Source organism: Notamacropus eugenii, chromosome 3 (genome assembly GCF_028372415.1).
Source record: "Notamacropus eugenii isolate mMacEug1 chromosome 3, mMacEug1.pri_v2, whole genome shotgun sequence".
Classification (NCBI taxonomy): domain Eukaryota; kingdom Metazoa; phylum Chordata; class Mammalia; order Diprotodontia; family Macropodidae; genus Notamacropus; species Notamacropus eugenii.
The window spans coordinates 34,551,207-34,566,397 of NC_092874.1; the positions used below are offsets into that span (position 1 = coordinate 34,551,207).

General features: G+C 36.8%; 1 protein-coding gene across 1 annotated transcript in view; it reads right to left on the minus strand.

Annotated features, from left to right (window-relative positions):
- KCNH8 (potassium voltage-gated channel subfamily H member 8) overlaps window positions 1-15,191 on the minus strand; it is a 391,062-nt gene that overhangs the window by 79,039 nt on the left and 296,832 nt on the right. The window contains exons 9-10 of the mRNA XM_072651223.1: window positions 10,298-10,497; window positions 8,899-9,148 (exon numbers count right to left, since the gene is read on the minus strand). Coding sequence (XP_072507324.1) covers window positions 8,899-9,148; window positions 10,298-10,497 — 450 coding nt within the window. The remainder of the gene's footprint in view (window positions 1-8,898; window positions 9,149-10,297; window positions 10,498-15,191) is intronic.

The window sequence follows — 15,191 nt, forward strand, 5'->3', positions numbered from 1 at the left end:
AAGGTGAGTGGGAAACTTCATTAATTGGTAGGCAGTTTTTGTATTTTTAACTCTTGCTCTAATTTTATCTTTTATGAACACAATAATTAATAAGTATGATAAACTATTCAAAAGTTCTGTTTTTGATAAAAACACAGTTTCGTGGAGGATAATGTTATGATCTTAAACTCAGCTAACCATTCCTATGAAACGCTTGCGTATTCATTCCTTATCAAAATCACTTATCTATTATCATCATCTATTTGACGACTTTTTATTTGATGATTGTTAATTGGGTGCCCACAGGAAGTGAGAAGTTTTGTAAATGCAAAAGTGTAGATTGGTGGTAACATACGGACGTGATGCTAACATTTATATAGAACCTACTATGTGTTAGACACTATTCTAAAGTTTTACAAATATTATCTCATTTGACTCATTTGTGATTGACATTATAATAACTTTAAAAGAGGCTGCATAATTTCCAATCATATCAGTGACTAAATATATGCAAAGACAAATTATTGAGACCCTATTAAAACACAGGGCAGTTAGTGGATCAAAGAAGTCTTGAAGTCAAGAAAACCTGAGTTCAAGTCTTGTCCCTGACACATCCTGTTTGCAAGTCATTTAGTCTCTCAGTAATTTTATAAGAGATTTATGAAACTATCAGAGGAAGGCTTCCACACAGGATATTCCTCAAAACAACGGCATCACAGGTCTAGACAAAAAATGTACTTTACTATACTTTTTAAATGTATCATTGAAAGACACACAAAGTTCTTTGTAGAACTTTTATGCCATTGACTTTGACAATAACCTAAAAAGTGACCTTTGATAAAACCTCCTCCATATTTCACTGATGGGTAAAATACTTCTCAGAAAATTAGGAGGCTGATTATTCTACAACCCACAATTTTCACAAATTGACCTCTGGACTAACTTTGAAAATTATAGATCAAGAGATCATATCCCTGTGATGAAGTTTTGTTCATGAGTGCCACAAGTGCTTATTATCCTTTTAGGGTGAAACACGTATGCTTAGCTCTTTTCTCTCTCCAATCTTAATTCTCTAATGAGTTCTTAAGATATTTTAACTAATATTTCATAACATAGAAGAGAATTATATCATTGCCTGACTTTTTGCTACATGAGTTTTGATATAGAATGAGTCAATTCATACAACCATAATAAATAAAACTTAAATTGTCATTTAATCTAAGCTCTCTCTGAATGCAACCATTCTTTCTATGAAATTCCCAACAGTAATCCTGGAGAAAAAAACAACTCATACACATAATGATATGGGAAACCTTTTAGAGAATGATCAGACCTTATTTTGTAAAAGAGGACTCATACGGGAGAAAACTTAAGACATAACATAATTGGAGAAAACATTCAGAGACAATTCAAACCTTAGTTAATATAAGAAAATTTGTGATAGCTAATGAATAGAATGTTTATTAAGAAAATTATGGTGATGTATCCAAACTTTGGTATTAGATAATTCGTGTTAGAAAACCTAAATATTTTCAGTGATAGAAAACTGGTTCAAGGAAGGAGGGCTCCCCTATTTTCAACACTGATTTGTTGTAAAGTTCTGACAATTTTTCCCTTAATATTAAGCCAAAATCTGCCTCATGGTAACTTCTACTCATTGACACAAAAACAGAATAAATTTTCTACCTTTTCCAGATCACCATTCTTCAAAAACTTGAAATCGGTTTGCTTTTCTTGAGGCAGCAATGCACTATTTCTCAAAAAAAAAAAAAATTCCTTTTTAAGTTAGAACTACCAGTTTTTTAGTAGAAATGATTAACTTATAGTTCCATGGAGGATGTTGCTATGCCGAGTGCTTTTCTCTGGACACACTCCAGTTTGTCAATGTACCTTTTAAGATCCTCCACATGCAGTATGAGCAGTAGTCTCACCTGACTTGAACATGACAATTCTATCAGTGAAGCTTAGGTTACATTATCTTTTTAGAAGTCATGTCATGATGCCAGCTCATGTTTAGCTTCTAAACAATGACTGACACAAACTAAACTATTAAGCCATGTCTCTCCCATTTTATATTTGTATCAATGTTGTTGTTATTGTTACTTAAAGAGCAGGTTTCCCTAATCTGCATAAGCTGGAAGAGCAGGTACGATTCATGGGTCCACTGAACCCACTTCAGCTCAGAACTTGTGACCTCAAGAGATCTTCTAGCTTCAGCTTTAATGGTAGCTGGGATTACAGCAATGTGCTGTCATGCCTGTATATAATTCTTTTTAAACTAAATGAATAAGAAGTATTATGTTTGTCCCTGATAATTGCCAAATCACTGATGACTTCTAGTAATAATTCCTGGTTGAATGAGAATGAGGGTCATGTGCAAATTTAGTTTCTCCCAATCATCTCAAAATAGCTAGAAATGTAGCAAATGAATAGACCAAGAATATATAAGAGAGAGGAGAGGAAAGAAATTCCTTCAAAGAAATTATCACTGAAAACTATCCGAGAGTTTGGAGAAGTGAGTAAACCAAAAGAAAAGTTCCCAATATATTGAACAAATACTATGGGATGTAATACTACCAAGAGAACTATCTAGAAAATGCAATAATTCTTTCAACAATGTAGCTAGAATTCTTCATAAAAAGAGAGTAAGGTGTTTACAATAACCCAAAGAGTGATTGGAAATCCTAATAAAATAATTGAAGGAAGAGAAAGAGAAATTAGAGCTTATAAGGAAAGGTTTGGAAAGGAATCAAAGAAATAGAACTTGAGAAAACTTAACAAACCAGTAGCTAATTTGAAAAAAAGAAAAGAATTTATGGAAATCCAATATTCAGTGATATAACAAAATTTTATTGAAGTAAAATCAAAATTGGCTTGAGGCATCTATAATAAAAAAAAGACTGGAAAAATGCATCAGAGATAATCTGAGAATTATATACTCCTAGAAAAACAAAGTGAACAAAATGTCTGAATACAACATCTTAGGAAATCATGAAAGAAAAGTTTCCAAAGTTTCCAAAGGGGCAAGAGGCTAATGTACAGCTAAACAGAAATTATGGGATGCTACCAGAGAGGAACCATGGCTTTAACTCATTACTAAATGTGCTTGCCAATCTCCAGAATTCTCTTGACAATGAGAGATTTTGTCAATAGCTAGGCACAGAAAGATTGTATTCCAAATAACTTCCTCCAGGAAGGATTATTAAAGCTAGACAAAAGGATATGTATAAAGTTAACTTAAATTTCTTATGCCAAAGAATAATTTATTCTGTAATATTGAGGACAACTCTATGGGAAAAAAATGGCTTTCACAGAACTGGTGTCTATGATGCATTCTCTAAAAACATTAGAGCCTTTGAAATGCAAATATACAAAATAATCCAATAATGGTAAATTAATTTGATTATCGTGAAAAGAATGTAAGAGCATTGATTAAAGCTAGAAGCAAGCTTAGAGACTATCTAATACAATAATTTTATTTTGATTGGGGATCCTACCTTGTCAAAAAGTTATTAAAGAAACAAAGAGATACAAGCTCTGAGTATATGTATTAAAAATAAGTATTCCCTCCTCACCCTCTTCAGTTAAGGAGAAAAGAGGGAGAAGAAATGACTGAATATTTTATTCAAACCCAGAGGATAGAGTAGGGAGAAGGAAGTCCTTTTAAATGAATAAATAGCAACAATAAAATTTTGCTGTGTTCTAAGCACTGTGATAAATGCCAGGGAAACAAATATGAAAGTGAAACTGACTCCTGCCTTTAGGGAGTTTTTACTATAAAAGGGGAAAACAATACATATTGTGGAGTCACGGCTAAGAAAGCTTATTTTGTAGTGAAAAGTTATAGGGATGGTGAATAGATACCCAGAAGAGTAAATAGACACATCCTCTCCAGTAGCAGAGACAGTATTGATATGATTATGGCCCCAGAACTAGAAAGCAGGAAGGGGATTGTGTGAGGAGGGTATACATGTAGCCACAGGACAGCTGGTGAGAAAATGACACAGGAGGAAAGGGAAGCATGATTGAAGTCAGTCTAAATAAAATAGTCCATGTGAAGCATGCACCAATTAGGACAGTGACTCAAGGGCAGGAGTTCAAGCACTGAAAGATTTATGTCTTCCAGGACAAATTTTCTGACCAGCAAGGCAGCTGGAGAGAGAATGGGCTGGCAAATAAAAGGAAGCATGATTGACATCTGTTTAAATATAGTGGGTCTTGTGAGGTGCTCCCCAAAAAGGACAAAGTTGGGGCATAAACCAAAATCTTAACCAGACTTGACAAGGAAAAGAAATGACTGTACACACAAGCATATTTATGTGTATATGTGTAAATATACATACATATGCACATATGTGTATCAATTGACACACATATACACATGTGTGCAAATATACACACATGTATACGCATATATAATAGTATAAGATGATTAAAATAAGCAGGGTACTGGACTGGCATAGGGAAGGATTAAACCTGGGAAGAGATTGGGGAGAGAGAGAGAGAGAGAGAGAGAGAGAGAGAGAGAGAGAGAGAGAGGCAGAGAGAGAGAGAGACAGAGAGAGAGAGAGAGACAGAGAGAGACAGAGACAGAGACAGACAGACAGACAAGGAGAGACAGAGAGAGACAGAGACAGAGAGAGACAGAGATAGAGACAGATACAGAGAGAGAGAGGGAGAGAGACAGACAGAGAGAGAGAGAAAGAGAGAGACATACAGAGAGAGAGAGAAAGAAAGAGAGAAAGAGAGAGACAGAGAGAGGGAGAGAGGGAGAAAGAGAGAGACAGAGAGAGGGAGATAGGGAGAAAGAGAGAGAGAGAGAGAAGGATGGCTAGACTTAAAAAGAAAATGTCATAGTAATCAATCACTTGATGAACCTATGCTTGTATAACAACTTGTGAAAGGACTCCATTTTACAAGAACTTCTGGGCAAACTAGAAAGCAACCTGGTGAGAAATACATACAGAGCAACATCTCATACCATACACCACAATAAACTCCAAAAGATAAACTTTTTTATATAAAGAGCTGTATCGTATAAAATTAAAACAGTATAGAAGGTTAACACTTTCACAACCATAAAAGAGGGAAAATTTGCAACAAGACATCAAAATCTATTTTTATGTCTCCTTAGCTAGTGGTGGTGACTGATGATCCTGTTTTAGTGATGATAGAGTCCACTAGAGTGGCATCAGAATATATTATATAAAGACTAAATTTAATTTGACTGAACTTAAGGAAAGATGAATAGTGTTCTAAACCTGACTCAGCATCTACCAGATCTTCCAGGTGGGTCTTCTTTTGAGGAAAATAAGAAAATTGTATCTAAGCTTCATCAGACTCTAATATTGTGATAAAGATATAGATCAATGAAAAGAAAATGAAGAGGAAGGTAGGTTCCTTTGCCTTCCATATTACCCTATTTTGGAGATGTGTGTGTATTTGCTTCCATCTGTCAGTTGATACCTAGGATGATGACAAAGAAATAGAAACAAGAGGACTGTTACTCCAGACACAGTGAGAGTTTGGTGTTGGTTCTGTCTCCTACTACTAGCATGCTGAAGAGGTTTCATTGTATCATGTTATTTAATTGTTGAAATAACCTATTATAAAATTGAGAGATTGAAACATACTAGCAGCCATTTTCCCCTCAAAGGTCCTCAGAATCATTAGTTGAGATTTGTAAATGCATTTCCAAACTTATTTTCCAATATTTTATGTTGCTCATATTCTTTATACTGATCCCCTCACTTTTAAATAGGACATTATTTTCTTCTTCCCCAGCCCTCATCAGCAAGCTATGATGATGAAATTCTTGATAGTAAACACTTGGAACATATCAGGCACAAGTTTATTTCTCATTTTGGTATTTATAGATTGCAGCATTATCTTTTGTGAAAAAGGGAAGGTGTCTTAGAAGAGCTGACCTTTGAGGTTGTCAAAATGGAATAAATTTCGTGTAGAATTTATCTATGAATCAATCTCTTGACACCCATAATAAAACTTGAGGAGGTGTGTGTGTGTGTGTGTGTGTGTGTGTGTGTGTTTGGGGAGAATGGGACACTGAACCCATGAATTCATCAGTATAGGGAGTTATTGGTTAGTAAACTCTTTCAGACTGGTATCTGTTTTGTGATTTATAATCTTAGAGCACTGCCTAGGACACCAAAAGATTGAAGGACTGACCCAGGATCAAGTGAGCGCATGTGTCAAGGCAAGACTTGAACCTAACCTTTTACATGGTTGGAATACATTAAATTTCTAATTTAAATTATTTCTTAATTCTCATTAGGCTGCTCCTGCCCTCCACAAAATTTAAAAACAAACAAAAAGTAGCAGATAGGTGAACTAATTCTTGTGGCTAGTGACCTCTTTTCCTATATAATTTAGTCTGAATTGGAAAATTGAGAATGTACGTATATGTGTGTGGTTGTCACAGATGAACATCATCCAAGACACATTACCAGAGTACAGATGAGTCTGTCATATATCAAAAGTGAGGGGCAATCAGAATATTGAACTGGTATCCAGTACGTTGCAATCTCTCTAGAAGATCTGAGGGAAAATGTTGAGGAGAATCATAAAGAATTAGAAAGAAAAGATAGTTGGCAAAACACTCCAATAAAGGCAATACCCAAGACGATGAGCTCATGAATCCATTTAAGTATTCAAGGATTTGTTTTTACTCTTTGTAGAACCTGACTTCACACATACAAATTCACTGGAAGTGACCATGATTGGGATGAATGGAAATCCATAGTGTTGAGTCATCTTTCTCCCACGTATAATATATATTACCATTCATATTTATGAACATGGGAAAGTGACACGGCTGGGCTTGATTATATATATTTTGCATGTATACATAATTGACGGAGGTGTTCCTCTGCTTAACTGCCATAGTTAGATTGAAAAGCTGATTGGTGGAAGCTAAAGTTGAACTTGATTTTTATACATTCCCTTTCATTGCTATATTGATTATATTATATTGTATTATTCTATTTTATATTATGCTGTATCACATTACATTATAATGTTATGTAGTTTGGGACTAGACCTGTGATTTCATTGGTATGGGTAACTATGAGATGAGGAAACTTCCTTGCCCAATAAAGGCTGACGACTTCTCCACAACTTACATTCTTAAAGAGTGACCTAGAGAGCTGAGGAGGTAAGTGACTTACCCAGGGTCACACAGTTGACATACGTCAGATGTGAGACTTACACTTAGGTCTTCCTAACTGTGAGATCAGCTTACTATTCACTAAGTCACATCTCCTATGATATGACAATGTTATATTGTGCTCTATACATGCACATACACATTCTTACACAAAGTAGTATTTATGTCTGTATTTAGACATATGCTGTACATATTCCTTGTGTATGTATATTACAGAATACCTATGAAAAAATATAACTGTTTTCCTATACAGCCTTTCCTAAAAGTCTTAATGTTTAGTTTTAAGTTGTTAAAAACTGTACTAAGATTTTTGTGTGTACACACACACACACACACACACACATATACCCACAATGAATATATATAGCTGTATATAGAAACAACAACATATGTACATACACATCTATATGGATGTCAATACACACACATACACAATACATATGCACACCTATACCTATACATACATGTACACATACATATATATGAAATAACACTTCAAAAGTAATCCTTGCATCCTTGATATTGAATGAAAGCAACAAGATAGAATTTGTTTGTCTTTGCAAAGACAACTAAGAAAACTCTAAAGATTTTATAAGAGTCCACATGGCGAACTCTGAGGTTAGAAACAGAGGTTAGAGTCAGGACATCCTGCGTTCTAATCCTGCCTCAGTCACTTACTAGCTGTGTGGCCCTGGATAAGTCATTTTGCCTCTTTGAGCCTCAGTTTTCTCATCAGTAAAACAGGGCTAACAATAACATTTTCTTCTAGTGTTGTTGGAAGGATCAAATGAGCCACAGGCTCTGCAAACCTTCCAGCTCATGTGAACTAATTACAAGTACAATGGGATCCTTGACTCATGTTAACTCCATGCATCCAATCTCTCATCCAGTCTTACTGATTCTGTCTTCACAGAGCTCTGACGTCTATTGCCTCCCCTCCACTCACATGGCTATCTCCTCTGTTCAGGCCTTCCTCATCTTTCAACTGGACTATTTAATAGTCTTGTCATTGATCCCCTGGACTCTAGCCTTCTTCCATTCCAATCAATCTTCCACTCAGCTACTCAAGTGCTTTTCCTAAAGCATGGTTGTACCCACGTTGCTCCCATGCAACCAACTCCAGTGGCTCCTAAACACCTCCAGGAACAAATACAAAGTCCTCTCTCTACAGGGGAAGCTCTTCATAATCCATTCCTTTCTCACTTTTCACCTTCTTGTATTTGACTCCTCTCCATGCATTTTACAGTTCAGCGACTATTGCCCTGTCCGCTACTTCTTGACCATGACACGCACACCCTCATCTTTTTGCCATTGTAACGGCTATTTTCCTTGTATGAAGTGGTTTTTCTTCTTTATCTCTTAGAATTCTCAGCTTCCTTCAGGATTCAACTCAAAACTCATATTCTTCAGGAGACTTTTTACAGTTCCCTCCAAATGTTAGTGTCTTTCCCTCTGAGGACACTTTCTATTTCATGAATATCTTGTATGTATCTGGTTATATTTGTATATTGGCTTGCCTATCACAATGTGAGCTCCCAGAAGGCTTTTGTCTTTCTTTGTATCCCTGGTGCTTAGCACAAGGCCTGTCTCACAACAAATATGAAACACCTAATAACTACACCTAATAAATGCTCTTTGAATGATTGAGTTTCATTCTGTTTTATACAGATATTTACTCTCTTGGCTCACATGCCATTCCTGAGTACACGATTTCTCCTATTTCCACACAGACATACCTAGTATGGCCAGCACCATGCTGTCTTTGAGTACTTCCATAGAACCTGAGCACACAAAGTAGATGGCTTGCAAGGCATCACCCTGACGCAGGAGGTACTCCCCGGGAGCACAGAAGGAGGTTTTGATGTGTAGAGACAGCGACCTGAGGCAGCCCCGGCTGGCACACTCAAAGAGGGACAGCTGCAGGATCTCCTTGTTCAAGTGCATGGTGATGTCTGAGCGCAGCTCATCAGGAAAATCTTTTAAAAGCTGTTGAAAAAAGACACATAGGAGGAGACCAAGCTGCTGGAAGGGTAGCCTGGTTAGCACTGTCACTTATTAGTTAGATGTTTATGGGTAAATTAGAATCAATCTCAGCCTCATTTTGCTTAGGTCATATAGTATTTATGTCTATTATATGGCTTGAATAAATGCTCTGTGAGTATCAGTTATTAATATTATTATCATGGTTAGTATTATTTCTCCTTTCACTTATACAACTGAAGAAAGATCTAATTATTTGTTGCCAAGATAGATAGAGGGGAGAAGTAGACTGGATTCCAGGATCCCAACATCTGGTTTTGACCATAGAATGAAAATGGGATATATCTTTATTCTTTGCCTTGAACTCTGGTGCCTGTGTACCTCATTTAGGGATCCTCTCACATATACAAAAGAACACTCATCAATGTCTCGTCTTTGGAAAATGTCTGGATGATTAAAAACAGCCAGGTGGTGAAATGGAGAGAGCGTTGGAATCATAGTCAAGAAGATAGGAATTCTAAGCTTGTCTCATATACTTACTAGTTCTGCTACTACCCTGGACAAAGTCATTTAACCTCTCTCAGCCTCAGTTTCCTTCTCTGTAAAATAGGATGAATAGCAGAACCTAACTTATATCACCATTGTGTGGATTAAAATACACATGCATAAGATAGCACACATAAAGACCTTTGCAAAACTTGAAACATATTCTGACTGCTAGTTATTATTGGAGACTTATAAGCTGACCTATGAGGCACTCCTGGAAGAATCAACCTTTGGAGCTGCCCAGGAGGAATTGGTTGTCTTCAGAATGGGTCAACTGGGTTAATTCAAACAATTGAGTCGTGAAAAATATAAGTCTAACTGGCTATTCAGTTGGATTGTTTGGTCAATTTAGGCCAACGGCCAAGGCAGGCACAGGGCTTTGATACAATCTAAATGGGGATGGATGGCAGGGTAAGGAGAGAAGATGGGCTTTATCTGCCTCTGAAGGATTCTAAAAATAAATGCTGCCTTCATATTTGTGCCCTTTTCCTTCTGAATCCTATGTTGTTGTGGGAGTTGATCTTTATCTTTAATTCCCTCCATCTTGAAAAACAAACAGGATATATGGCTTGTGTCTAAAAGGGTAAATGGATGGAGGGTGCTTGTTACCTCATTGGAATCAATCCCATTATTGACCGACCAAGTTGTTTGGAAATATTCCAGCATCCTCTGCTTTAGCTGCTGCGGCAGGTGATGGACACGGATGAAATCCTTCAGGTCCTTCGTCCTTGTGTGGTAGAGAGACCATCTGGAGTACATTCGCTGTATGATTGCAGTTACATTCCCAAAGACCAAAGCATGCATCAAGGCTGGAGGGGAAACAGAGGCACATACAGCAAGATGCATATCTGTTAGCCTTGTTGTACTGTTGTCTTTGGGGTCTGTGTTGTGCAGGTATATTTTACGAGAGGCCATTTAAGAACAGAGTCCTTTATAGGTTTCATAAGGAAGCAGCATGGTGTCATGGAAAGTAGGTGACAGGAGACCTTGGTTTGTATCTTGATTGCCACTTACTAGTTGTATGATTGGCTAAATTATAGCCATTCTCAGCCATAGTTTCCTCATCTGTGAAAGGGGATTATAAAATGACTTGTGCTGTCTACCTCATAAGATTTTGAGGAAATCAATTTATTAATATCAGAGGGTGATGAAAATGAGCTGCTCTTGGTTTTCATTAATCCTCTCTCAAATATGTTCCAGGATGAATGAGTCTTACCTGAGGCAGCTAAGTGGTACAATGAATAGATCACTGGACTTTGAATCAGGAAGACCTAAGTTCAAATCTGGCCTCATACACTTCCTAGCTTTGTGATCCTGGGCAAGTCACTTAACCACATTCTGCTTCAATTTTCCTATATGTAAAATGGGAATAATAACTAGGTCTACCTCAAGGAGTCATTATGAGAATAAAATGATGCAATACTTGTAAGGCTTTTGGGAAACCTTTAAGTACTTTATAAATGCTCATTATTGTTACACTGAATACTTTTATTATGAATAATGTTCTAGAGAAAGTCTAGCTACTCAAAAGGTAGGTAATTGTGGAAATAAATGTGGTTTCATATGAATAAATCTCACATTAAATCCCAATAATCTATTATCAGCAATATTATGGCAAAGATACAGGTACTGAACATCTAGATAACAGTTGAAACAAAATCCAGAAAACAGAAAGTATTATTGTTTTTATAGCTTCTTATTATAGAAATAACAATGAGATTCTGTAGGTTCATTTGTTCATGGAAATAGTACAGGAAAGGTCCTCTGAAATGATCAAATCCAAGGCCCTCTTTATATAGAAGAATTAACCTGCCCAAGATCTCATCACAGGTGGAATTTTAACTCATGTCCTCAGACTTGATAACCAGCGCTCCCCAAAGTACTATTGTGCTTTCCTGCTTCCTCATCAGATGAATAAATCTTAATTCAGTGCCTGCGAGGTAGCAAGGCGCTGTACCAGACACTTGATACGTGCAGGGCTATCACAAACATTCATCTGATTGAGTTCAATCATACTCTACCATAGCTACCACAACATTAAGAAATAGCCTAAGGAAAAAAGGGTCATGGTCAATACATTCATATTTACTGGTGTTTGCTGAAATCTGCTTGCTTAAAAATCAAACAAATCAATAAAACTTAAAAAATGTTTCTGTACTGCATAGTTATAAGCTCAACAATTTTCTTTAACTTTGTATGGTCTTTGCGTAGAATTCTGGCCTCATTCACATAAAAATCCTTATGCTCCAAACTGTTGTCTGAGAAATGAAGAACTTCATTTGCTAGCGAAGTAATAAATGATTCTGCTACAAGTCAATGAAATTAAATCCCAGTTACCAGATCCCTTAATATCCTCATAAGCTAAATGTTTGGAAGCACTGCCATCTTTAAAAATATATAATAGTCCTTTCATGGAGATTAAACTGACTACAGAGAACAATCAGATTGCATTACTTTAACTTGGCTTTCCTTAATTATGTGGATGATATTAACTCTACTTGCTTAATTATTATGTGTATAAAGCACTTAAAAGTAAGAGAGGTAATATGTTCAGATCGTTTAGCATCATAATTGTACATTATCAATAAAATGAATGACTGGATTCACTGTAGCACTCATGAAGGGTGTTGGGAAAGGACTATTCTTTATTTGAATCACCATAATTTCAATGTCTCATTTCCAGCACAGGGGAAGACTTAAGGGTTAGCCGGTAATTGTTTTTAATCAACTGGCTTCCATATTTCTTATTTTCTGAAGGTACTGTGGTCTCTCAGGGTCAGGCTATACATTTTATACCAGGAGAAAAATAGAATATAACTGTCATTCAGAGTCATTCAAATTACATTTCAAAGTTTGGCTTGAGAATGTCTAACTCCTGGTCAGTTAGGAAGTCCTCTCTCTTTCCCCTCTATTTATCCCCAGAGGGGCATTCTCACCTGTTTTAAAATGGCATTCTAAAAACTATACTTTAACTTTCAGATAAGTTTTCAATTTATTGCCTTATAACTTATTATCAGACTATAACTTCTTAACTACTTGAGAAGATGAACAGATCACAAAGACAGACGGGCAATAAAATACTGCATATTTCATAAAATTATAGATTTAGAGATGCAAGGGACCTCAGAGGCCATTGATTCCAACTCCTAAATTTTACAGATGGCTTACCAAATTTAAGTGACTTACCCAAGATCATAGAAGAAGCATGTAACAGTTCTGGAATTTTGACCCAGTGCTATTTTCGCTCACCATGGAAGGCCTCAGAATAGTGGGCTAGACTTGGAGGCAAGAAGAACTGGATCCAAATCTTACTTCTCATATGACTAACTAGCTGACCTTCAGCTATTCCCCTAAACTCTCTGAGCCTCAGTTCCTCACCTGTAAAAAGAGACAATCATACCTGTAGTATCTTCCCCATGTGGTTGTTCAAATGAAGTAGTAGAATCAAGGATTTAGGGTAAGGAGGGACTTTTGAGGTCACCTAGTCCAGAGGTTCTTAATCTGGGGTCCGTGAATTTATAAAACAATTCTGATAACTATTTCAACATAATTGGTTTATTCCATGATCCTGTTTATTTCACTTTATGCAGGTACCAGTTATTCTGTGAAGGGGTCCATGAGTTTCAGTGTATTGTCAAAGGGGCCCATGATACAGAAAAAGTTAAGAACTCCTGATTTCATCTCATTCCATTAATTTACAGAGAGGGAAAATGAGGCCCAGAGAACTGAAGAGATTTGCATTTGTCATATAGGTACAAGTATCTGAGACAGGATTCAAACATAGGTCTCATGACCCCAAATCCAGTACTGCTCCTATCATACAGCCCTGTACTGCTTACCCAGGTACAGAACGTCACAATCTGGAAAGTGCCAACTGTTTCTTTTTTTCAGTAGTGTCCAACTCTTTGTGACCTCGTTTGGGTCTTTTTTTGGACAGAATTACTGGAGTGGTTTGCATTTCCTTCTCTAGCTTATTTTACAGATGAGGAACTAAGGCAAATAGGATTGAATGAGTTGCCCAGGGTCATACAACTAGCAGGTGTCTGAGATGGAATCTGAACCCAGGTCTTCTTGACTCCAGGTACAACACCCTATCCACTGAACAACCTAGCTACCCTATAAATGCCAATTATTATTATTAATTATTATTATTTTTATTACCAGCATTATTCTGCAATGCCATTCTCTTATGAGGCAAAATTATTCCTATTTTCTATTTTCAGGAAATTCAGGTCCTTGCTGCTTCTATCTTGGGGCCTCCACTTGCATAGCCTAAAGCCAACTTGCCAGGGAGGACAGGAACAAGACGTCCTGGCACCCTTCTTGCCTCCCTCTCTTCCTCTGCTGGGCCATGGAGAGGAAATGAGTCACAAAAGGGAGGGATACTTTTTTTTTTTTTAAGTTGTAACACTTGGGTATGTGGGTTAAAGAATCTGTATCTCTCTATGAGGAAAATAGAATTATAGGAATGTTCTAACTAGCTGCTGTTTAGTTGCTTCAGTCATGTCAGTCTCTTCGTGAACCCATTTGGCATTTTCATGTCAAAGATACTACAATGGTTTGCCATTTCTGTCTCCAGCTCATTTTACAGATGATAAACAGGCACATAGGGCTAAGTGACTTGCCCAGTGTCACACAGGTAGTATCTGAGGCTGGATTTGAACTAAGGTCTTCCTGACTCCAGGCCCAGCACTATATCCACTGCACCACCTAGCTGTCCTCCTAACTAGTTTTCAAGCATTTATCAAGTACTATGTATCAGGCTCAGTGCACAGGAATAGGATAAAAAGACAATAATGAAACTGTCTCTGAACTAAGGCAGTTCATATTCTATTGAAGTTGGCAACATCTACACATGCATAAGTACATGGGAAATAAATTCATAATAAAAAGAATGTATATTATTGGAGACCAAAGAGCGCTAGCAGTTGGAAGGGGAGGGTGGGTCAGGAAAGGCTTTATGTAGAAGGTGATGCTTGTTGTGAGTCTTGAAGAAAACTGGGAATGTTCATTTTACCTTTATTTGTCAAGGACACAATATGAGCCACGCACACTAGTCTATGCCTTGGCAACTAAACAATATAATTATTTGTTGTTGTTTTTTAACTTTGCAGTTTCTGAACATGGATCCAGAAAGAAATGTAGAGATGATCGAGTCCGACATTCCATCGGACTTTTCCAAGATCTTAGAAGGAGGACTGAAACCTAGGTTCATTAATGCCTAGTTCAACTCCATCTCTTTTATACAACAATAAATCTGTCCCATATACTCTGTGTTTTAGGAATCTTTGCTGACCATTTGTCATATGGAAGCAATGATTTCCTAAACCATACCTGAAGGTTATAATGCTATTCCCATCATTTCAGGAGAATTCAGCTAAGTACAATTTTCATAAGGAAGATGCTGATTAAATGCCATTTAATTCAATAAGCATTTAATAAGGCTTTACTATATACCAGGCACTGTGCTAAGAGGTGGTAATATGTAGACAAAGAACAGTCC